Genomic DNA, 23,925 nt, shown 5'->3' on the forward strand with positions numbered 1-23,925 from the left:
TAGCAAAGCTCAATGCAAGCTGGAAAAACAACACACAATAAAAACCAAAATAACTGCAGATACTGTAAATCAGGAACAAAAACAAAGTTGCTGGAAAAGCTCAGCAGGTCTGGCAGCATCTGTAAAGGAAAAACAGAGTTAACGTTTTGGGTCCAGTGAGTCTTCCTCAGAACTGGAACTTTCCTCTGGAGAAACAACACCTCATTTTCCGCTTGGGCACCCTACAGCCTTCCAGACTCAAAATCGAGTTCAATCATATTAGGGCCTAAACTCTCCCATGTCCCAGCCCCCCACCCAACACACCAGGCCTTGTTACCACATAGCCTGCCATTACACACCACCTGTCGTTAGTAACTAACAGTCCCCCTTAACAACTATTCACCTTCCCAGCCAGATTCTTATCAACTCGTTTGTCTGTCCAACTGTTCTTCTCTCTCTTTAGGCTCTATCCTATCATTTACTCTCTACCCCACCCACCTCCCTATTTTCTGCATATAAACGGACATTTCCCAGCCACCATCAGTTCTGAGGAAGGGTCACTGGACCCAAAACATTAACTCTGATTTATTTCTTCACAGTTACTGCCAGACCTACTGAGCTTTTATAGGAACTTTGTTTTTGTTCCTGATTTACAGCATCCGCAGTTTATTTGATTTTTATTCTGTGCTGAGTTTGCTGACTGTATCCCAGGAATCTACAATTGACTTGGTGTCCCAGGGGGAAAAAGCAACTTCCACTTATTATAGAGTCATACAGCATGGAAACAGACCCTTTGGTCGTCCATGCCCACAAGGTTTCCTAACCTGAACTAGTCCCTTTTGCCTGCATTTGGCCCATATCCCTCTAAACCTTTCCCAGCCATGTACCTGTACAAATGTCTTTCAAATGTTGTAATTTACCCACCTCTATGACTTCCACTTGCAGCGCATTCCAAATACATACCATACTCTGTGTGGAAAAAGTTGCCCCTCAGGTCCCTTTTAAATCTTGCCCCTCTCACCTTAAACCTATGATTTAGACTCCCCTACCCTGAGGAAAACACCTTGTCCATTCACCTTATCTATGCTTATTCACTTTATCTCCACCACTCTCCAAGGTCACCACTCAGTCTCCGACGCTCCAGGGAAAAATATCCCGGTTAAACCTAGCGCCTCCATCCTTGTAAATTTTTTTTTGCACCCTTTCCAGTTTAATGACATCCTTTCTGTATCAGGGCGACTGGAATTGGATGCAGTGTTCAAGTACCATGGACAATGGGACCAATTGAAAACTGAGATTGCTATATTTTACATTGAGGGCTTCCCCCAACTACAGACAACAGGGTGTGAGCAGAGGGAGGAAAAGTTGACAGAGAGGAAAGAAACAAACACTGAACGATCCTTCAGGCCAAAAGACAGATTCAGCGGCCAGTACTCAAATTCCACCTGTTGTCTGTCTATCAGCCCTGGGAACAAACTCATCCAGAGGTAAATCAGAGGAGATTGTAATCCTGGGCAACCCACCATCTTCTCACCTTCACCCTGATGAAGGCTTTCTAAATGAGTGGACAGCTCACAGAATCCCTACAGTGTGGAAACAGGCCCTTAGGCACAACAAGTCCACACCGACCCTCACAGCATCCCACCCAGACCCATTCCCCTATGACCTACCTAATCTACACATCCCTGAACACTATGGGCAATTTAGCATGGCCAATCCACCCTAACCTGCAAATCTTTGGACTGTGGGAGGAAACCCACGCAGACACAGGGAGAATGTGCGAACTCCACACAGACAGTTGCCCAAGGGTGGGATTGAACCCTGACGCTGTGAGGCAGCAGTGCCAGCCACTGAGCACCGGTATCACCATTAAGGAACTTGTTGTGCCATTATTTTCCCACAGTGGGCTCGCCAGGTTGGATTTTGAAGTATGTTCAAGGCTGAGACTGATTTTTAATCAATAAGGGGATCAAGGCTTATCAGGAAAAGGTCGGAGAGTGGAATTAAGGATTATCAGATCAGCCCATGATTCCATGGACTGGCAGCGCAGACTCGATGGTTTGAAAGGCCTTCTCCAGCTCCGATGTCTCATGGTCAACTGCCCCCCAGCTCAGATGCACTAAACATAGTCTTCAGTTTGCACACCTCTAAGTGGCCCTGAAATCTGAGCTTTTTGATGTCACGTGGTGGCTGGATTTTTCCGGGGCGGGGGGGGAAGAGAGAGACAAAATTGGGACTGGGAGAAAACGTGAGGGAGAGAGAACAGAGGAAGGGGAGGATTGGGATGGGGAGGAAGCGATAAGGCAAAAAAAGAGGGTTTGGCAGAAAAGGGGTGGGGAAGAGAGATAAAGATGAAAGGAATGTGCAGCTGCACATTGGGGGTTGCAGTTATTTTCTGCGCTTTAATCCACCTTCCACAAACTCCCTCCTGTCCCTCCCCCCACAACGCCAAAATAGCTGTCCCCTTCCCTTTGCATTAAAATGACTCATTGACAGGGTCGCTCAGTGCTGGTTGTCTCTCTGCTTGCGCTTGTTCGTCCTGCAGGTCTGGGCATCGCTGGTATTCACACCCTGTCTCGCCCTCCCATCCGTGAAGCGTCAGGGGCACAGCTCAGTGACACTTTGTGGTGTTGGTGTGAGCCTCGGACAGAACGCGGGTAAGGAGAGTCACTTTTCTCTTCCTTTAGAGGATATTTACAGAGACACCAGCCATCTGCATTTCCCAAACTGAATTTAATTCTGAGACTCATCGAGGCCCTGAGTTTACACAAATCGCTCCATTATCACGCCCACTCTTGCCCTCAGTGCAGATGAGCCGCTCTTCTTTGTAAAAAAAAATCATCTCACAGCCTGAAAGGAAAGGTTAACCCCGTGGTTGCTGTCGGAAGTGTAGATGGTCTGTGATTATCACAGGGAGTTGAAATGCAGATTAACTGGGGAGTAGCGTCCAGTCAATTCTTACCAAATGCAGTCAGCAGATGTGCTTGGAAATTGATTTTTTTAAATATAAAAAAACCTCTCGGGGATCTCGGTTCAAAGACTTTCCGCCATGAAACACGAGGTTTAGAAAGAACCACGTTCTCTCAGAAGCAGGAAGCACACACTTCCTGTACATAAACATGGCTTGTTGTAAACTGGACTGGGAGGTGAGTGAGGTTTTTTTTGGCCCTGGGTATCGATTTTTTTTGTCCTGTTTCCTGACCGCACTGGCAAACGCTGCAACGATTAGTACAGTCTAACAGACTGTGACGTGTTCACAGTTCAGTTGTTAGGATATAAAACAGTTAAGGCTGCCTTCCCTCAGAGAGCAGCACCCCTCAACTGGATTCGGGAACTCCAATCTTTATTAATCCATATGCTTGGTCTTCACATTGTAGGGCTGTCTGGAGTGGGGTTTGAACCCAGTAGCTTCTGATTCAGAGAGCGATCACAGGCAGTTGCACCACATGCACCTCCACTCTCCCCTACAGGGGGTGCTCCACCGGCCCCACCCTTGTCCTCCTGGGACTACATGAACTCATGGTCCTCTGTATTAAATGGGTGCTTCCCCCTCACACTACCCCCATTCAAAAAGAGTCACATCAGCTGTATTGTTCACCCTGCCCCTTAAATGGGCCACATTAGCCATCTCACCCTCTCCAGGGCCCTTTAAAGGGACTACATTCATATCCCACCTCTTACTAAATGTGGTATATCTGATTTTTTTTTTCCTCTGTATTCTATCCCATATAGGGGGCAGATTGACACCCTCTCTCTTCCCTTCACATCCAGGACTTTGCAATGCCATGTTCTTGGAACGCTGGGTCTTCCCAGTCATTGACCGGCCTGGGTTTTCTGATATCCGTTGTGTTTGAGAGACAGCACTGCCGACCCCAGCGGGTACTGAAACTCTGGATGAGTCTAGTACCATGCTGTGGTTTGTTCAGTTATTTGGCAACATACGGCAGTGCCCAGAAATAGGAATTTGGAAATATTGTTCCCTCCCACCTCAGAGGCTCGTGTTCCAGGGATTACTTGGCTGTGGGCAGTTCCTGCCTTTGGGGCAATCTTAGAATGATTTTATGAATAACCTTAAACCGTGTTCACATTGGCCCAGAGAATGAGAACGGAGTGGATGTCACTGAATGCCAAGGGAAATATCAGTCTCTCAAAGAATTCAAGAAAGACCACAAACAAATCTCTGAGGGATATTACAAGGAAACAGAACTCCAGTGAAATGTAATTGGAATTTCTTTCTTAGGCACAGATGATTGAGATAGAGATGTAGAATAAAGGCAGAGTAATTGGGATTAACAGAGAAACAGAGAGAGAGAGAGAGAAACAGAAAATTACAGACAGAAATAGAGACAGAGACACTTTAGGGAAGCACTAAATATGAAACACAGACGCTGAGAGTGAGAAAGGCAGTGTGTGTCTCGCATTAAACTGTATCTGGCTGAGTCTGTAAGCACGCTCTCACTGTCAGTGTGAGGTCAACATGTGAAGGGGTCACGCTGCAGTGTGTGTGATCCTCTTGTCCCTCTCAAACCTGGATCCTTCCTCTCAATCTGCCAAGTCACCCTGACCTCCCAGGGTGTTCGTGCTGAGTCACGCTCTCTCAGCTTCTTCCCTCTTGCTCAGGCTCCTCCCTGGCTTTTTAACCACTGATTTAATCAGGAAACACCCAGGAGAGTGTGCAGTTTGCTGGGAGTCTTTATCCTCACAGAGCTCATTCCCGTGTAAAACGGCTTTCTCCCTGGTGTCTGATCCAACAGGTAAGCTGGACGTTTGATTGCATAAAATTAGGCTGTCATTATCCTGTCTCCCCCGCAGTGTTTTTGCTTATTTTCATTCCTCAGCACAAAGGGCTCATTTATCACGTGTGCCTACGTTTGGCGGATGGTCTCACGTTGTCTTCTCTTGAGCCGAGTCACTGTAGAGACAGTGGGCGCTATATTAACACAGGTTCCAACATGTACCACACCACCTCCTCCCCCCCCCCCCCCCTAAACACCAATTCAGCCGTCTGCACCTCAACTGGAGCACCATACCCAAACTCAGCCAACTCGATGTAAACTCTTGTAGCTTGTGTTAGACGTACAGCCCCATTACTGGTTCTCCTGGCAACCAGGGATCTCCCAGCTCATTCCCTGCTGCTCTGTTGTGGCTCAGAAGGTATCCTGGTAAACAAAGTGCTGAGTTCCATTTTTCTTTTCCTCACTCTGTTTTACCTTTGATAACTGGTTGCTGCGCAGAGACATGTGGATGGAAGGAGTAGGTCAGTATTGGTCTCAACGCTGACTTCCTTCACTTCGCCATCCTTTACGAATGTTGTCTGGATGGAGTTAAAAGGAGTAATTTAACCTTACATCTTCAAACCCACCAATTTTCTGGTTGTTTACAATTCATCAGGCCTTCAATGAGTCTCCCCCACATGAGAGACAAGACACTGGTTAAGAACATAGAACAATACAGTACAGGAACAGGCCCTTTCGCCCACAATGCACAGACCTATTCTAAACTAATCCCATTTGCCTGCATATGGTTGGTATCCTTTTGTCCCTGCCTGCTCATGTTTATCTAAATGCCTTTTAAATGTTACTAATGTATCTGCTTCCGCCATCTCCCCAGTAGCGTATTCCAGGCACCTATCACCCTCCATGTTTTTAAAAAAAAAGGACTTTCTACGCATATCTCCTTTAACCTTTCCCCATCTCACCTTAAACCTGTTGTATTTCCATCCTGGCTCCCCACCCTAACCGTGCCCTTCATAATTTTATATACATCTATCAGGTCGCCCCGCAGCCTCCAATGCTCTCGTGAAAATAATCCAAAGCTTATCCAACCTCTCCTTGTGGTTGACTCACTCCGATCCAGGCAACATCCCAGTGAACATCATCTGCACCCTCTCCAAAGCCTCCACATCCTCATGATAATGTGGTGACCAGAACTGCACGTGATACTCCAAACATGCCCTGACTGAACTCTAAAGCAGTTGCAACATGACTTGCTAACTTTTATACTCATTGCCCTGATTGATGAAGAACAACATGCCTTCTTTACCACCTTATCCACTTGGTTTGTCACTTTTGCAACTTGCATCCCAAGATCCCTCTGTATATCGATGCTGCTCAGGGTCCTGCTATTTACTGTATCATTTCCTCTTGCACTTGACCTCCCAAATTACACCACCTCACACTTGTTTGGATTAAACTCCATCTGCCATTTCTCCACCCAACTTTCCATCTGATCCATTTCCTCTGCATCCTTTGATATCCTTCCTCGCTATCCATAACTCCACCAATTTTTGTGTCATTTCACTTGAAGTGGCAGTGTTTTCAGGGGAGTCTCCATTCTCTCGGCCACTTGGCTACAGATCCGAGACCAGAGGCTCTGCCTGCCAAAGACAGGTTCTACAGTTTAACACAGAGTGGAGCTGGAGGAACACAGCAGGTCAGACAACATCAACAGAGTAGGAGAGTAGGAAAGGATCGGAACCCTTCTGAACTGACGTGATCCGAAACGTCAGCATTTCCACTCCTTTGATGCTGCTGTGTTCCTCCAGCTCCACACTGAAAGACTCTGACTTCAGCATCTGCTGCTCTTGCTGTACCAGGTTCTACTGTTGTTGTCCACATTCCCATTGGTCAAGTCAATGGGCAGTGCTTATACCCTTTGCCTTTGAGCGTCTGTATCAGCGAGATCCCCCTCTCTCACCCCAATCCCTTCCATCGTACTCACTGGATCTCCCAGTTTCTCCAGGGCTCTCCTCCCACTGACTGCCTGCCCGTTTGTACAGAGGTCAGCCACCAGACAGACAGTCTGAATACTTCAGCCAGCCAATTCAGACGTGAACATATAAATAAGGAACAAGAGGAAGCCGCTAGGCCCATCAATCCCCCTCAATCGTTCAATAAGATGATACCAGATCTGATTTTAAACTCAATCCTGCATTCCTTATATCCCTGATAATTTATTATCCACTTGGTAATCAAGAATCTATCCACTCCTGTCTTTTAAGGTATGAAAGGTTTCACCAGCTTTTGAGGAAGTGAATTCTAAAGACTCTCAACTTCGGAAATCTAGTGAATTGTTTTGTGGACCGTAATAGACAGAATCCCTGATATTTGTGTCGACTTGTATCCATGACAATATGTCTTTTTACAGTCATTAACCTGACAAAAAGATACTGAGGGATATTCCTGGGGGTTGGAGCCGTAGAGACAGGTGGTATAGTCAATGGACGGCTATGTGACTGTGTTAACGTTACAAATAGCTGGACCAGTAATCCAAACCATTCAAAACCCACCATTTTCTCAATTCTGTTCATAAAACCTACAAATGAAGAACATGCTACAAGTGACATGAAGGCAGTCAGTTGGTTGCAAAAACCCATTTGCTTCACTGATGCCCTTTTGGGAAGGAAATCTGCTGTTCTTACCTTGTCTGGCTCCACATACACAGCAATACACACCACCTTCTGTGTGGAAAAAGTTGCCCCTCAGGTCTGTTTAAATGTTTCTCCTCACCTTAAACCTATGCCTTCTAGTTTTGGACTCCTACTCTGGGGAAAAGACCATTGGCTATTCACCTTATCTGTACCCTCAAGATTTTATAAACCCCCATAAGGTCTTCCCTGGACCTCCTACATTGCAGGGAAAAAGGTCCTAGCCTATCCAGCCTTTCCTGATAACTTAAACCTTCTGGTCTTGTTAACATGCTTGTAAATCTTCTCTGCACCCTTTTGAGTTGAGTAACATTCTTCCTAAAGCAGGGTGACCAGATTTCAATGTAGTACACAAAATGTGGCGTCATTAATGTCTTGTACAGCTGTAACTTAACATCCCAACTCCTGTACTCAACGCTGTGAGCAATGGAGGCTAGCATGCCAAATGCCACCTTCCCCACCCTGCCTATCTGCAATGCCACTTCCGAGGAACTATGTACCTGCACCCCACGTCTCTCTGTTTAATAACACTCACCAAATAACTGTGTAAGACCTACCATGGTTTGTCTTACAAAATAAACCACCTCATATTTATTTGAATTAAACTCCACCTGCCATTCCGCAGCCTAATGGCCCAGTTATCTTGAGAATGACAGGTTTGAATAGTGCTTTAGAATTTTCTGAGGGTGAGGAAGACTTCATTATAAGCCATGTTCCACAGCAACATGCCGAGTGCAGTAAGCTATTGAAATATCTGGAGATCTCAAGGATGAAGCCATTCTGTGTGGAGTTATCTCACAAAACGGGGATGGATTGATTTGGGAAGGGCTAACCTGAATAAAGTTATTCAGGATCGAGTTTTTATTCAATGATGGAGAGCTATCCAATATGAAACTATATGGGATGGAGCTGTCCGAGCTCTAGCCAAGTGGGCTGGAGGTATCTGGGTTGGAGTGGACTGTTATGAAATTACTGGGATGATGCTGTCCAGAATGGATGGAGGTATCCAGGATGGAATTTTCTGATGTGGTGTTATTGGGTTGGAGCCATCCAGGATGTGGTTAATCAGGGCTGAAGTTTGACCTGAGTTGGAGTTATTTACAATGTACACAGTCTGCCTGCCAGACTTCCTGACAGCAATCTGCTCAAGTAGTGTTGGGTGCGTGATGTAACGTGTTCATGTCATTTTGTGTATTGATTCTGCAGAGTCATTGCTTATCAGGGTCAGGTACACAACTGCACGAAAGATTGCTTTCTGCAGACCTACATCTCAGCAAATGCATTTGCACTGTCAAGAAAGCAGCAAGATTACGGTCCTATTGAGACTCATACACATACGTTTAGCTTGGACTGAGGTGATTTAAAGTTGCATACAACAATGGTCTGCCCATTTGCTGGTGGGAGAGAGAGTTGTTAATGGGAAGGCAGTAGGCTAGGATTGAATGATGTGACAATGGATAAGTTTTAGAATTTTGCTTAATTACCTTTTTCACGATCAGGAAATACTTGTAGGATTTATCTTCAGGAGATTGGGCCCCATGTAATGATGGCATGGAGGATGTACAGGACAAGCAGCCTCACATTTGGCTGTTTACGGCAATTCAAAACTAAAATAAATGAATTTCTAACTCAGCATGAATTGCAAATGAGTTTCCCTACCATTGTTGCGAAATGACACATCAAATTGCACACAATTTCTATTTCCTGAATGCAAAAGAGCAGAAACGCAAGGCACAAAACACCAGTCAGTCAGGTTCCAGAATCTAGATCTGATAGGAGTTCATTAATTGACTATTTTTGTAATGAATCGGCAGAAAAATTTCTCATAGAAGACTTATTTTAATTACCAATGTGTTAAAGAGCTTCTCAATAAAAAAAAAGAGGGAAAAAGGGCTCAGTGGTTAGCACTGCTCCCTCACAGCGCCAGGGACCCAGCTTCGATTCCACCCTCTGGTGACTGTGTGGAGTTTGTACACTCTCCCTGTGTCTGTGTGGGTTTTCTCCCACAGTCCAAAGATGTGCAGGTTAGGGTGGATTGGCCGTGCCAAATTGCCTGTAGTGTCCAGGGAAGTGCAGGCTAGGTGGGTTTGCCAAGGGAGATAAAAAATGCAGGGTTTCAGGCATGAGGGAGGGATGTTGGGTCTGGGTAGGATGCTTGTCAGAGAGTTGGTGCGGACTGGATGAGCCAGATGGCCTGCTTTCAGACTGTAGGGATTCTATGGATATGTCAAATTCTGTTTAATAAAACAAAGTGTGTGGTATCTCACCATTAGCAGCAAGCATGGTCACTGAACCCAGACAGGCCTGTGACTGCATTCACAAATCACTCTCTGTCATCTTTCAGTCAGCCCCTGTGCTCTGTGAGCCCATTTAGTTAGATCCTCACTGACCTGGGAAAGAGCAGGCAATCGAACTGGGAACGTTTTCAAATCCCGACTGAGCCGATTACTTTGGACATCCTGACCCTGGGCTACAGTGAGGGCTTAATCAAACGGTGGGTATAACGAGGTATGCATCTGACACTGGATATAAAGCGAGGGGCCCATCAGGTGCTGATACAGTAAGGGGTTAACCCAGAAAGCTTTCTTATTCCATGTTGTCCTGGTGGTGACATTTAACCTGTTGTTGCAGGCATAAAGCAGGCCTTACCAGAAAGAACAGTGACTGTACATGTACGCCTGAACTTGTGAAGATAATGGAGGAAGCTGGATCATCCATGTTACTGGGAATCAGCCCCATCCCTGTTGTTGTAATTGGTAAGCTCCAACCTCCAGCCATCTTGTCAGTCTGACTCTCCCCTTCCTCATCTCTCCCTGTATGCGTACGGTCAGTGTCAGTGTTCCTCAGTTATCCTGACGCACACGGTCTCTCTCTCTGCCAGCTGTCTCTTCCTCTCTCTCTTTTTCATTCTCTCTTTTTCATTCTCTCTCTCTTTCTCTCTTTCACTGTCACTGTCTCTCTCTCTCTCTGGGCCTCTTAGCTAAAGCTCTGTCACCGCCTCATGTTGGAAAGTCTTGAAACTTTTAAAACCCACAACTCTTGCTATGCAGTCAGCTGTATTTCTTCACTTTATTCTCCCTGCTTACGGTCTTCTGCCTTCCCTGCAGCCGACACTGCTGCCTCACCAAGTGTCTGTCTTAGCCAAGTCCCAGCATTTGTTCAGACTTCCCACTCACTAAGAATCCTAACCAGTTCAAGTTGGATGGAAAGTTTCTGGGAGTGTGGCTGACTGAGGAGACTAGGCCTCAAATACACAGTATAAAAGCCTATGTGACCCTGCCTCCACGATCTCCCTCTAGGCGTACAGTTGATAAGTGTTTCTTTAAATGCCACACCCTCATATCTTACTTACACTTTTGGATTTGGCATCACAGCGGGAGCTGGCGATCTGTGGCATCAAATGATAACAAAGTGTGGAGCTGGATGAACACAGCAGGTCAAGCAGCTAAGATGCTGCTTGGCCTGCCGTGTTCATCCACCTCCACACTTTGTTATCTCGGATTCTCCAGCATCTGCAGCTCCCATTATCTCTGTGGCATCAAATGACACTAGAATGAGAAGAGGCCATTCCGACCATTTTTGTTTTCCCTCTCTTACCTAGGGAGATGCAGTTTTCCACACACCAAATCAGTGTCACCCCGCAGTTGTTTCCCAAATAATTGTAGGGTTTTCGTGAAACCCATGGTGACTCGGTGGTTAGCATTACTGCCTCACAGTGCCAGGGACTTGGGTTCGATTCCCCCCTCAGGTGACTGCCTGTGTGGAGTTTGCACATTCTGACGGTGTCTGCGTGGGTTTCCTCCCACAGTCCAAAGATGTGCAGGATAGATGGATTGGCAGGAGTATCCAAGGATGTGCGGGATAGGTGAATTAGCCATGGTAAATGTAGGGTTGAGGGCATAGGATAGCGGGCTGGGTCTGGGTGGGATGCTCTTTTGGAGGGGCATTGAGGACTAGATGGGCCGAACAACCATTGGCCTGCACTTGAGAGATTCCAACTTTTGAGGTTTATGTTCTGGATCTTTCCAGGGTAGCTTGGTCCTTTAAGGGTTAAATGTAAAATGACTTTGAAGAGACAGAATGTACCAGTAACTGTTGACGTGTTAAACATTGACGGCTGGAACCTGTTCAACAATGTGGGCCTTTCATGTTCACAAAGCTTTATCTGGTCTCTGTGCAGTTGCTTAGCAACCCCACTTTCCCTTAGGAATGTCATCTCTCGTCCCGGTGGAGCCCGAAAACATTTATTTTGTTTTCAAAAATGACTCGAGCCATGTCCGCAGCCAACGTAGTCGAGCAGCCACAGTTGGAAACACAGAATATTACAGTGCAGGTCAGGCCCTTCGGCCCTCGATGTTGCGCCGACCTGTGAAACTGATCTGAAGCCCGTCTAACCTGCACCATTCCGTTATCATCCATGTGTTTATTCAATGGCCCATTTAAATGCTTGCCTGGAGTGAACTGGCCTGAACCAGCAACAGCATGGGTGACCCCAGCTCCAGTGAGTGATTGAAATCACATCTTGACACATCCCCCACGCCCACTCCCCCGCCATTGCACAGTAGTTTGGCAGAGTGCATAGATTCAAACTCTGAAACTATGGCTTCCATGGTGGAATAGCCAGGTGACCCACACTACACTGGATGAGGATGGTAGCCTCCAGTTTCCCATCAACCCCTTTCTGCTGTACCCTAAGTAGCTGATGATTCAGAATCAAAGAATTATTATAGGAAAAGGAGGCCATTCAGCCCATCATCCAGTCTGGCTCCATTACCCAAGCGCCAATGTCCTGTCTTTTTCCCCTCATTCATGCACTTCATTATGACCAAACCATCCAATGCCCTCTAGAATGTCCCAAATGGACCTTCCTTCACCACGTTTCCAGGCAGTGTATTCCAAACCTTCACTACTCGCTGTGTGAAAGTTCTTTATTCACACAGCCCGAGCTTCATTAGTGTGTCACTTTAAATCTATGCCCTCTCGTCCTTGTTTCTTTTACAATTAGAAACAGTTTTGCCCTACCACGCTACCCAATCTGCTCTTAATTCTGAAAACCTCTATCAGATCTCCTCTTAGCAACCTTCCCTCCAGGGAGAACAGTCCGAAATTCTTCAACCATATCATCATATGCTGTGGTTGTACACTGCATTGGTGAGGCTTGTTTGGAATTTACTGTGTCCAGTTCTAGTCGCTTTGTTACAGGAAGGATATTATTAAGCTGGAGAGGGTTCATAAGAGATTTACCAGGATATTGCCGGTAATAGAGGATTTAAGTGACCAGGAGAGGCTGGAAAAAACTGGGACTTCTGTCACTGGAGCATAGGAGGTTGAGGGATGACCTTGTAAAGGTTTATAAAATCATGAGGGGCATAAATAAGATGTGAGCAACAGGTGTCTTTACCCTAGGGTGGTGTGTTTCTCATCTGGGGGACATATTTTTAAGGTGAGAGGAGAAAGATTTTAAAAAAATACATGGGGGCTTTTGTTTTAAACGCAGAGAATAGTTTGTGTGTGGAATGAACTTCCTGAGGAAGTGGTGGATATGGGTACAGTTACAATATTTCAAAGACATTTAGGTAAGTACATGAAGTGAAATGTTTGGAGGGATGTGGGCCAAGTGCAGACAGAATTTTTTTTTGAAGAAGAGTCTAGGCCCAAAACATCAGCCTTCCTGCTCCTCTGATGCTGCTTGGCCTGCTGTGTTCATCCAGCTGTACACCTTGTTATCGCAGACAGATGGGAGTTAGTTTGGAATTATGGATGGCTTGGACCAAAGGGTCTGTTTCTGTGCCGTCATGACTCTATGATTGGAGTGTCTCATGACTCAAACCACTCCTGTGAATCACTTCTGCACTGGCTCTAATGCATTCACATCCTTCCTATAATGTGGTACCACAACCGTACACCATACTCCTGCTGAGATCTAAACAAGTGCCTTGTACGAGTTCAATATCCCCTCCTTGCTCTTGTACTCTATGCCCCATTAATAAAGCTGAGAATGCTGTAAGCTTTATTAAGGTTTTTCTGTCTCGCTTGCACTCTCACCACTCGTTCTGCCTCTTCAGTGATCTGCGTACCTTATGCAGTTGTGTTACATTTTAATTACACTCCTGTGAAGCACCCTGCACCATGTAATATACGAAAAGTTCTACATGTGAATGAAAATTACAATTCCAGCTGATGCAGCAAGCTACTCGGGCAGGTTAACAGAAGCACAGTATTCAAAGCTGAGATAAACATATTTGTAATCAGTATAGAAATCAATTGTTCATGCACTCATACTATCCCAATAGTGTGGAAGCAGGCCATTTGACCCATTCAGTCCACGCTGATCCTCTGAAGACCATCCCACCCAGACTCAGCCCCCTACCTTATCCCTATAATCTCACATTTCCCACAAATGACCCACCCAGCCTGCACATGAAGGGACAATTTAACATGGTCAGCCCACCCAATCTGCACATGCCTGGACAGTATGGACAATATAGCATGGTCAGGCCAACTACCCTGCACATTTTTGGACTGTGGGAGGAAACCTGTGGGGTGAAAATGCAAACTCCACACAGGCTGCCTCCTGAGGCCGGATTCGAACCTAGGTCCTTGGTACTATGAAGCAGCAGTGCACTGAGCCATCCTTGAGGAAAGAAATGATCGCACTGTTGCCATTGCACTTTGGTGAATGGCACAAGTGGATGTGAGGAGGATGTGGTTCCAATCAATTTTTATTGTTCATGGATGTGAGCATCACTGGCCCAGCTCTAATTGCCCAGAGGGCTGTTGAAGGGTAACCTTTACTGCTGTGGGTCTGAAGTCATGTGCATATCAGAGCAGGTAAGGATGACAGATTTCCTTCCTGAAAGGATTTTACAAAGACTAACAATGAAACCATTGTTCCAGATTTTCATTGGGATATTTTAAAATTGGAATCATTTTCCAACGTCTGCCATGATGAAATTCAAACTCATGACTTCAGGGCATTAGTCTGGGTTTTAGATTCTAGTCCAATAGGATTAGCACTATGCCACCACCTCCTGTGTAAATTGTTTGGCCCTGGGTCAAAACAATAAGCTGCACACACTTTACAAGCCCACACTGCCATTAACCTGTCATTGTATGGTGTCCATATGACCATAAAACATAGGAGCAGAAATTAGGCCATTTGGCCCATTGAATCTGCTTCCCCATTCAATCATGGCTGATAAGTTCCTCAACCCCATTCTCCTGCTTTCTCCCTGTAACCCTTGATCCCCTTGATAATCAAGAACCTGTCTATCTCTCAGTCTTAAACGTACTCAATGATCTGACCTCCACAGCCTCTTGTAGCAGTGAATTCCATAGATTCACCACTCTCTGGCTGAACAAGTTTCTCCTTATCTCCATTCTAAAAGGTCCTCCCTTTACTCTAAGATTGTGTCTTCGTGTCCTACAAATGAAAACATCTTTTGCTTTGGAATATATAGATTTTGATTCACCTCCCGTACTTCAGTCAGCAGGTGAACAGTGAGGCAATAATCTCGATCTATTGTCTCATGGGTATCATTAAAAAGTGAGCTCACAACTGTTCATCGTTGTTGTTTCGAAACAGGGAACGGACCCTCTGCCATTTGTCTCTCCTACCTTTTGTCCGGGTATCGGCCTTACTTCAAAGAATCCTCAATCCATCCCAATCCCATTCTTCAAAGGAAACTGCAACAGAATCTGGGGATCTCCATCATAGAACAGGTAATGTTTGGCAGGATGGTGGACCAGCAGAACAAGTGTCAGCAAATCTCACAATCTCATTCTCATTCTCATTCTCATTTCTTGACAGTGTTCTGAACTAGACGTTGATAGAATTGAATCTTGCGTGACGAGTTGATACTCAAATTGACAGAATATGACTCGTAGTTCTGAGGCATCTGTGTTGTGGCTTCAGTTATTCATTTAACTTATGGATTGGGTGTTGGGTAGAAAATCTCGTATCCAAATTTATTGATAATCCAAACATAGGCAGTGTTGTGTGCAGTATGACATTGCAAAGAGACATTGATAGATTAATAAGTAGGATTAGCAAATTGTTTTCAATATCAGAAACAGTTAGATACAGTAAGGTACCTTCTATACAGTAAAAAGTGAGAAATAGTGGAGACCTGGCATGTCTGCATACACACAAGTGGTAGAAGGTTAGAACTGCCTGCTAAAGACAATTGATGATAAAACAATGTGAGGCCATTGTGGCACTGTGGCAGTGTCCATACCTCTGAGCCAGGAGGCCTGGGTTCAAGTCGCCTTTACTCCAGAGGTGTTTAATCACATCCCTGAACAGTTGACCAGGTTTGCTAATAAACACAACAAACCAAGCCTGGGACCTCATGGCGTACTTACCCACATAGTTATTCTTTCTCTCCTCCAAGGATGGTATGATACATTTATAAAGCTCTGTAGTTGGAGAAGATTCTGTTGAGGTCTTGCTCCAGTTGTTAAGAAACAGGAGGTGCATTTCTTTGTGATTAGCATAATCCTTTATATCCGAGGCTCCTGGGTCAGCTGGTAACTTAAGGCCTTTTGTTCCAATGTCAAGCTTGCCTTTATTGCTTAGTCCTTTCTGAGTTTGGGCGTTGGGAAGTCAAGTTGAGGTTGTACAGGACGTTGGTGAGGTCTCTCCTGGAGTACTGCATCCAGTTCAGGTCGCCCTGTTATAGGAAGGGGATTATTAAGCTGGAGCAGGTTCAGAAGAGATTTACCGGGATGTTGCCGGGTATGGAAGGTTTGAGTTACAAAGAAGGGCTGGATAGGCTGGGACTTTTTTTTTTCCACTGGACCTTAGCATGTGGAGAGGTGACCTTATAGACAATAGTAAAATCATGAGGTTAATAGTAGTGTCTTTTCCTTAGAATGGGCAATTTCAAAGCCAGGGGACATATTTTTAAGGTGAAAGAGACTTAAAAAAAAACATGAAAGGCAATTTTTTTTACACGGAGGTTTGTTCACGTGTGGATTGAACTTCCTGAGGAAGTGGTGGATGTAGGTACAGTTACAGTTACAATGTTTAAAAGACATTTGCATAAGTGCATGAATAAGAACGGTTTGGAGGGATATGGGCAGGAGCCGGCAGCTGGGGCTAGTGTAGTTTGGGATCTTGTTCGGCACAGACTGGTTGGAACCGCATGACTTGGTGACTGGTAAGCACATTTACTCTTTAGTGTCCGTTGCAGAGTTCCTGTCCTCGTGCACTGTTTTGTGAGAGTGAGTTCAAAGAGGAGCCCCAGCCTGTGAATCTTTGTCTCACCACAGAGTGGGAGGAGTGTATCTGGATCCAGATATTCAAGCTTAGGTGGAACAAAAGCAGGGATTATTAGAATAACACTGATTTTAATGTTGATAAGGAAGAAGGTGATGAAGGAGCTAAGAGTGGAAAGTTTTAGAGGCTTGGAGGTGGGATATCAGTTATCTGGTGGACTTCCTGTCAACAGGGATGAGAGATTTTAGAGGTTTGAAGGCTGGTCCATGGATGTATCTTAGTCTACTCTCTGTTCTGCCCTGATCTCGGTAGGATTTGGAGCACTTGTCTGAAGGGCTGGAAGGACGATCCCACAATCCGGTAGCTGTTCTGTTCGATTCCCTCCTGCGTCCCAATGCCGATTTTGGTGTGTCCATGGAATCAGTGCTCACCTGGAGACGAGAGCCTAACCATTACATTCCTCACCTGGTCCTGGGCAAGGGCCCACTGGGAGGGGCTTGGCATGTAAGTATGGAACTCAACTAATGAAGCCTATTCACAACTATATTGCTTTCCAAGCCATCTCTTTACTAATAGGCTAAGCTTGTCTCGATACAACACCTTATCACATGCCGTGTATAATTTACAACATGGAAACAAGCCCTTTGCCCTGAACAAACTGTCAGAGCCAACCTTCTGCATAAGAACAGGCTCCAATCATGTCACTCAGCTTTTTCCCATTTCCTTTCAGTGTATCCTCTTTCCCTTCACACACCTGTCTATTTATCTGTTTGACGTGACCAGTTTGCGATGCAGACTGATGCCAACAGCGTGGGTTCAGTTCCTGCACTGGCTGAGGTTACCATGAACTTATCACTTCTCAATCTCTCCTGTTGCCTGAGATGTGGTGACCGTCCACTTAAACCACCATCAGCCATCTCCCTCTAACGACAGGTGATTTAAATCATTTCATTTAATTTCCTAGTTGCTGGAAACAACCCATGTTTTTGCACTTCACCCTCATTCTTCTGCAGTTTGTAGCTCGTGTATGTTTTATTGTCCCACAACGTGAATTGTTCAAACGTAAAGAGGAACAAACAGAAACATAGACGTAGAAAATAGGAAAATGAGTAGGTCATTCAGCTCTTCTAGCCTGCTGTGTCATTTAATACAATCAAGGCTGATTATCCAAATCAGTCCCTTGTTCCTGCTTTCCCCATATATTCTTTGATCCCTTTAGCTTTGAGAACTATATCTAACTTGGGGAAAGCCCACTTTGGAGCATCTGCAGGCCTAAGGCTTGTTGAAAGGATGTAATGTTGGCCACTTTAACTTTATTTCTTTTCTTTGCATAAACCTAGAAAAGTAATCTGTAGTGCTGAACTTTTTAACTTATGTCTTTATTTTTCCATTTCTGTAAGATGTTGTGCCAAGGTACTTTGTACCTGAAATGGCACGGCGTGTGGTGACATTGTACACTTTTCACTGTGCTCTTGTACCCTGACCTCGAGTTCACATGACAATAAATCCTAAAGCTAAGTCTAACTCCTCCTTGAAAAGTATCTAGTCACTTTTTTTCTGAGATTTCTTCATTCTACTGAAGCTGCACTGCACTCTTGGTTAAAAGCACTCTTTAAAGTGTGAAGCCCAAAACTGTGCACAGCACTCTTAAGCAGTCAACTGCTATGATTTATGTAGGCTGTGTATAGTTTAATAGTACCTTCCCTATGTCTTCAGGTAGAACGGTGGATTCGAACAGACTGTTTGTTTGCCAAAGTGATCAATCTGAATTGCATTGCAGAACACAGACTCTGAATCCCTCGTTCATCCTTGAGTTCCAGACGCCAGAAAGTGGTTGGCATTGATGTTATCGATGTTTCCCAGCTGGATTCCATTCCAATCAGGATAGCGATAGGCAGTCCGCAGGGGCATGCTGCAGCCTCGAGAGGAGACAGGAGCTCAGCAGGTTGCAAAGTGAGGAGTCATCCGCAGGGGCGAGATTTGATTGCAGGCTGGGAGAGAGGTGCCGAGCACTGGGAGGTTAGGGCAGCTGGATTGGGGAAATCTTCCTTCTCGGGCGCAGTGTTAAACCTGGCTATTCACCCCCTCTCCCTTCACAGCAGGGATTCCAGACCCTTGGATAACAAATCCTGGACCGTTCAGTCCTGACTGACAATCTCGTCATGTATTTAAGCAACAGACCCGCCCGTGTTTAAAGGAGTCGTAGGTGTCTCAAGTCAATTGGATTAGATTTTAGGGCATGGAGTCGAAGCAGGGTTCGAGCAGGAACGAACACTAAGATAAAGCTTGACCCTCTGGCCTCAGGGAGAGGGAAGCAAGTGTCAGCTGATCTTAACCTAAGTTGCAAAGACGATCAAGAACAGCTTTTACTTCTAAGAGATAGTAAGAACTCCCGATGCTGGAACCAGGGATAACACAGTATGGAGCTGGAGGAGCGTAGCAGGCCAGGCAGCGTCGGAGGAGCAGGAAAGCTGACGTTTCGTGTTGGAGACGATAGTAGAGGAAACAAGCTAAGGGCTTTAAGAAGATGAACAGCAGCCCAGGAAAGAACACAGTGTGGTGTTGTGGAGTAGGATGTGCTTTATGTTCCAGGATGATTCCAGGATGATTACAGTTACATTGCAGTATTCAGTGACTCCACACTGGGTTTGTTTGAAATGCTTTGACTAATTGTGTGGAATTTCCTGGATGGCGTTGAGGACTAATGTTTCCTCATTCTTCTGCCCTGACAGTCGATCGAAGGAGCCATGTTTACCCTCAGTCTCGGCGACTGGATGGAGCTCCCTGACCTTCCCTTCAGGGACTGGATGAGACTCAAGCGAAGGTATATGCTTTCCTGTGTTTGTCCACTTTTGAGCTGTGGTGTCCCGAACAAATTGACTCACTGCTCCTGTCTGGTAAATCATTCAACCGAATGGTTTCTCAGGCTTGACTGGGACCTGTAACAGAGGAACAATCCTGGATACTTATAGGTCCCTGAATAGATCTCTGACACCAAGCCAGGGTGGGGAGATGTACTTAGTCAGTTCATTCAGTTCCATGCAGACCACCCATTCTCCCTGCTCCCCACTCCAATGGAGAAGACCTAGCTGGGGGATTAATGCCTTTGAACAATCACTCCTTTGACCAGGGATTGTCCTCATTAGAGTAAAAGTGGACAAGGATGGTGTGTAGTTGGACACAGGTCATCACACGCTATTTAAGAGCAGTAGCTGGCCCTTTGGCCCTCCGAGCCTAATGCACCATTCATTAAATTCATGGTCGATCAATTTGTGTTCCAAATTCCACATTCACACCTCTCCTCAACGATTTTTGATTCTCCTGTCTGTCAAGAATCTAATCACCTCTGTCTTTTAAAAGAAAAATATACTTCAGCTTACCCTCGAGAGGAAACTTCCTTTTCATTATCCCCCTATTAAGGCCATTCATAATCTTGTATGTTTCAATTTAGTCCTGCCTCACTGTTCTAAGCTGCAAAGGAAACTGTCTGATCTATCCTCAGAAGACAACCCACTCGTAGAATCCCTACAGTGTGGGGGCAGGCCATTTGGCCCATCAGGTCCACGCCACGCCTAGCCCCATCCTATAATCCTGCATTTCCCATCGCTGATCCACCTAATCTACAAGTACGGGCAATATAGCATGGCCAGTCCACCAGCACATCCTTAGACTATGTGAGGAAACTGGAGCAAACCCTTGTAGACACGGGGAGAATGTGCAAACTCCACACAGACAGTCACCCGTCCCCAGTCCTGTGAGGCAGCAGCTCTAACCACCGCACCACCCCAAGTATTGCTCATTCCAAGTATCAATCGAGTAAATCTCCTCTGAGCTACCTCCAATGCACTCTCATCCTTAAATCAAGAGACCAAAACTATGCATGGTAATCAGGATGTGGTCTCACCAATGTTGCCTATAACTAAAGCATTCTTACTTTTGTGTGAAAATCCTCTCATGATAAAGGATCGCAATCCATTGGCCTTCCTGATTGTTGGCTGTACCTGCTCCACGTTTAGTCAAGATCCTAAGGATGGTCCCCTCGACCCATATGTTAACGTGCTGCTAGAAACTCCTGGTCTATACATTTCACAGTTGAGCACTGGGAAGCTCACAACGTGGTGAATCTTACTTTTAATTCAAGATGGAAAATGGGACTGGAAAAGCATGGAGCCTAATTTTTTGATTCACTGTATAGGACTTGGACATCGTTGGCTGGGCTTTCCTTAGCAGGCATATCAGTGGCTGAGAGAGCACAGATTTAAAGCATTTGGGAGGTGGCTTCAAAGGGCATGTGAAAGCATTTCTTGTTTTCACCCGGAGATTAGTTGGGGGCTGGAACTCTCTGCCTGAATGGTGACAGTGGTGAGGGGCTGGGGGAATTGCAATGAAACCTGGGTGTCCTTGTGCACCAGTCGCAGAAAGTAAGCATGCACTAATGGCCAGCAGTGAAGAAAGCAAATGCTATGTTGGCCTTCAGAGTGAGAGGAGGTTTTAGTACAGGAGCAGGGGTGTCTTGCTCCAATTGAACAGGGATTTGATGAGACCACGCCTGGATTATTGTGCCCAGTTTTGGTCTCCTTAAAGGAAGGATGTCCTGGCAGTGGAGGAAGCGTGACAGACGTTTACCGGATTGATTTCCGGGATGACAGGACCGACACAGGAGGAGAGAATTGATTGGTTAGGACTTTATTTACTTGAGTTCAGAAGAATTGGGGCGTTCTCTTGGAAGCCTATAAATTCTGACAGGAGGAAGATATAGGGGAGATGTCAGAGGTAGTTTCTTTACACAGAGACTGGTGGGTGGGTGGAATGCACTGCCGGCAGTGATAGTGGAGTCAGATACTTTCGAGACTTTTAAGCGACTCTTGGATAGGCACATGGAGGATAGTAAAATGCAGGGCATGCAGGGTAGATTGATCTTAGTAGGATATTGGGTTGGCACAACATTGTGGTCCGAAGGGCCTGCACTGTTCTATGTTCTATGACTGGGCAGTTTAGATGCAGGAAGGATGTTCCTGACGGTTCCTGGGGATGAGGTGGGGTGGTCTGCAAGTTCTAGGTGCAGACCTTGTCTACACTGAATGGTCACTGTACTCTGTCTCGCTCACTCTCTGACACTCTCAACCCCTACCCCCATCTTCCCCAGGTCTCTGACAGTGTAATTGTCTTCCAGGTGCCTTCGGAATGACCGCGCCATGACGTCCGATATCGCCAGCTATTACCAGCACTATGCCAGGGCCAAGGGACTGCAGGGCCACTTTCTATGCGGCACTGTTGTGACTTCGGTGAGGAGGGTTAGCCTGGATTCCATTGCGGAAAACCAGGTCAATGTGAGCACGGATAATCCAGCGGGAGCTCAAGGCTTGAGGCCACCCACCAGCGCCAGCCTCTTTGAGGTGAGCGGTTCCAGCAGTTCAGAGGACGGCTCGGAAAAGGCTTTCTGCATCTTGGCAGAGAAGGTCGTCTTGGCAACAGGCATGTATGACAGCCCCGCCCGGCTTGGTGTCGACGGGGAGGATCTTCCGTTTGTTCACCACACAACGTCAGAACTGGAAAGAGCCCTGGAGGAGCGGGAGATGGGGCTGAACTCTGACCCCATTCTGATCGTCGGAGGTGGCCTAACTGCTGCAGACGCCGTCATCGCCGCTCACCACGGTAACGCCTCGGTGATCCATGTGTTCCGCAGAGGGGTCAATGACCCAGGGCTGATCTTCAACCAGCTTCCCAAAGTCATGTACCCAGAGTATCACAAGGTCCACCAGATGATGACCCAGCAGTCCTGCACCACCACAGGACCCTACGAAGGGTACCTCAGCCTCCCCCAACACCGCGTGCTGGCTTTCACCCCAGACAGGAAGTGCATCATCGAAGACCTGACATCAGAGAAGAAGACGTTCAATGTCTCCAAGGCCTTCATCCTGATTGGCTCGAATCCCAACTTGACCTTCCTGCCCGATTGCGGAAGGCCCCTGGCTGTCAACACAGAGCTCCCCGTTAACAGCAAACGTAACCCACTCGACGTGGATTGCTACACTTACGAGTGCATCCAGGAACGGGGACTTTATGCCCTGGGCCCACTGGTGGGTGATCACTTCGTACGTTTCCTACAAGGAGGGGCCCTGGCTGTGGTGAGGACACTCCACAAGGAGCGACAGGATGCTCAGTTTCATACTGACCAGCAGCTCCTGATCAGCTGACGTTGTGGGTACCAGCACACAAGCTGTGCATGCGGGTAAATTGTCGAGGGCAATGTAGGCAGGGTTACCATCCAGAAGCACCCTTTCATGTTCGCCATGTTTACAGCCCCTTCCAGAGCATGGGCGCAAGGCTCAAATTGCCTCAGAGTCCAGGCTGGCATGAAGCTATGCCCAGTTCGGGGGGGGGGGGTACTGAGGCCGAGACAGGTAACTCAGTGACCAAGTGAGCACCATCTGTTGGGTTATGGGCAGCATAGTAGGTAGCCTTGGCATCAAGTCAACCTCTATCACTTGCTAAGCAAATCCATTTCAGGTTTGCAACTCAGTATAACTCAACATTTAAGGGCATTGCCAACCCTCTCACTCCCGGGAGAAATTACGAACGAGAAAGCAAAAGCCCATTCCTGCATTTCTGGTTAGCTGGGAATCCGATATGGAAACCCTGGAAGTGGGAAGCAGACTTGGGGGGTCGGGGGCGGGGGGGACCTTCCAAGACACACAGCCTGGGGAGATGCCCAGGGAATTCCAGACATAACCCATGGAATCCCAAAGGACACCCGAGGATCCTGAACCATGCAGGGATAGCTGCAGACTGTAGGGTGATCTTATTGTGTGGTATAGACTGTAGGACACCACGTGCAGTACCAGAAATTATTGATCTAACTTGAATCCTTATACCCTGACTCAGGTGTAAAGCAAGTTAATTCTGGAAAATAACTTCTTTTTCTAACACCCACAGTTTGTAAAGATTAAGATATTTTAATAAAGTGGTATTTTGCATTGCAACCCACAGTCTCCTAATTTTTGTGAAAAATGTGACCGTGAGATTGATAAGAAATATTGTATTCTTACACTATTGGTAAGAAATACAGCTGCTGAATTTTCTCTCTCCACTTTAGTGATTAAACACCTTCTGCTTTCAATCCCATTGAAGCAAGTGGGAGAGGTGACCGATGGCTAGTCAACTTATGTCACGTCATTTTACAGTATTGTGCGATGTCACACCTACCTCATAAGTGTGTCAGTGCAGGCAAATGGAATACTTTTCAGGCACAGCATGGACAAGATATATCTTCTCATCAAACACTCCCAGGACAGGCACA

At 46.2% G+C, this 23,925-nt stretch overlaps 1 protein-coding gene across 3 annotated transcripts; it reads left to right on the forward strand.

The window, feature by feature from the left end:
• Positions 1-2,511: 2,511 nt before the first annotated feature.
• LOC125459602 (oxidative stress-induced growth inhibitor 1-like) lies at positions 2,512-23,587 on the forward strand. 3 transcript variants are annotated; one of them, XM_048546184.2, is made up of 6 exons: positions 2,512-2,636; positions 10,037-10,161; positions 14,991-15,127; positions 16,938-17,129; positions 19,358-19,449; positions 21,799-23,587. In XM_048546184.2, the coding sequence occupies exons 2-6, from the start codon at positions 10,101-10,103 to the stop codon at positions 22,820-22,822; spliced, it is 1,506 nt and encodes a 501-aa protein (XP_048402141.1). In that variant the 5' UTR covers positions 2,512-2,636; positions 10,037-10,100; the 3' UTR covers positions 22,823-23,587. The 3 variants fall into 3 exon arrangements, with proteins under 3 accessions (XP_048402141.1, XP_048402140.1, XP_059507550.1); XM_048546183.2 differs by lacking the exon at positions 2,512-2,636 and adding an exon at positions 4,612-4,733; XM_059651567.1 differs by lacking the exons at positions 2,512-2,636; positions 10,037-10,161; positions 14,991-15,127 and adding an exon at positions 16,233-16,566.
• The last annotated feature ends 338 nt before the right edge of the window (positions 23,588-23,925 follow it).

This window comes from Stegostoma tigrinum, chromosome 16 (assembly GCF_030684315.1).
Source record: "Stegostoma tigrinum isolate sSteTig4 chromosome 16, sSteTig4.hap1, whole genome shotgun sequence".
Classification (NCBI taxonomy): Eukaryota; Metazoa; Chordata; class Chondrichthyes; order Orectolobiformes; family Stegostomatidae; genus Stegostoma; species Stegostoma tigrinum.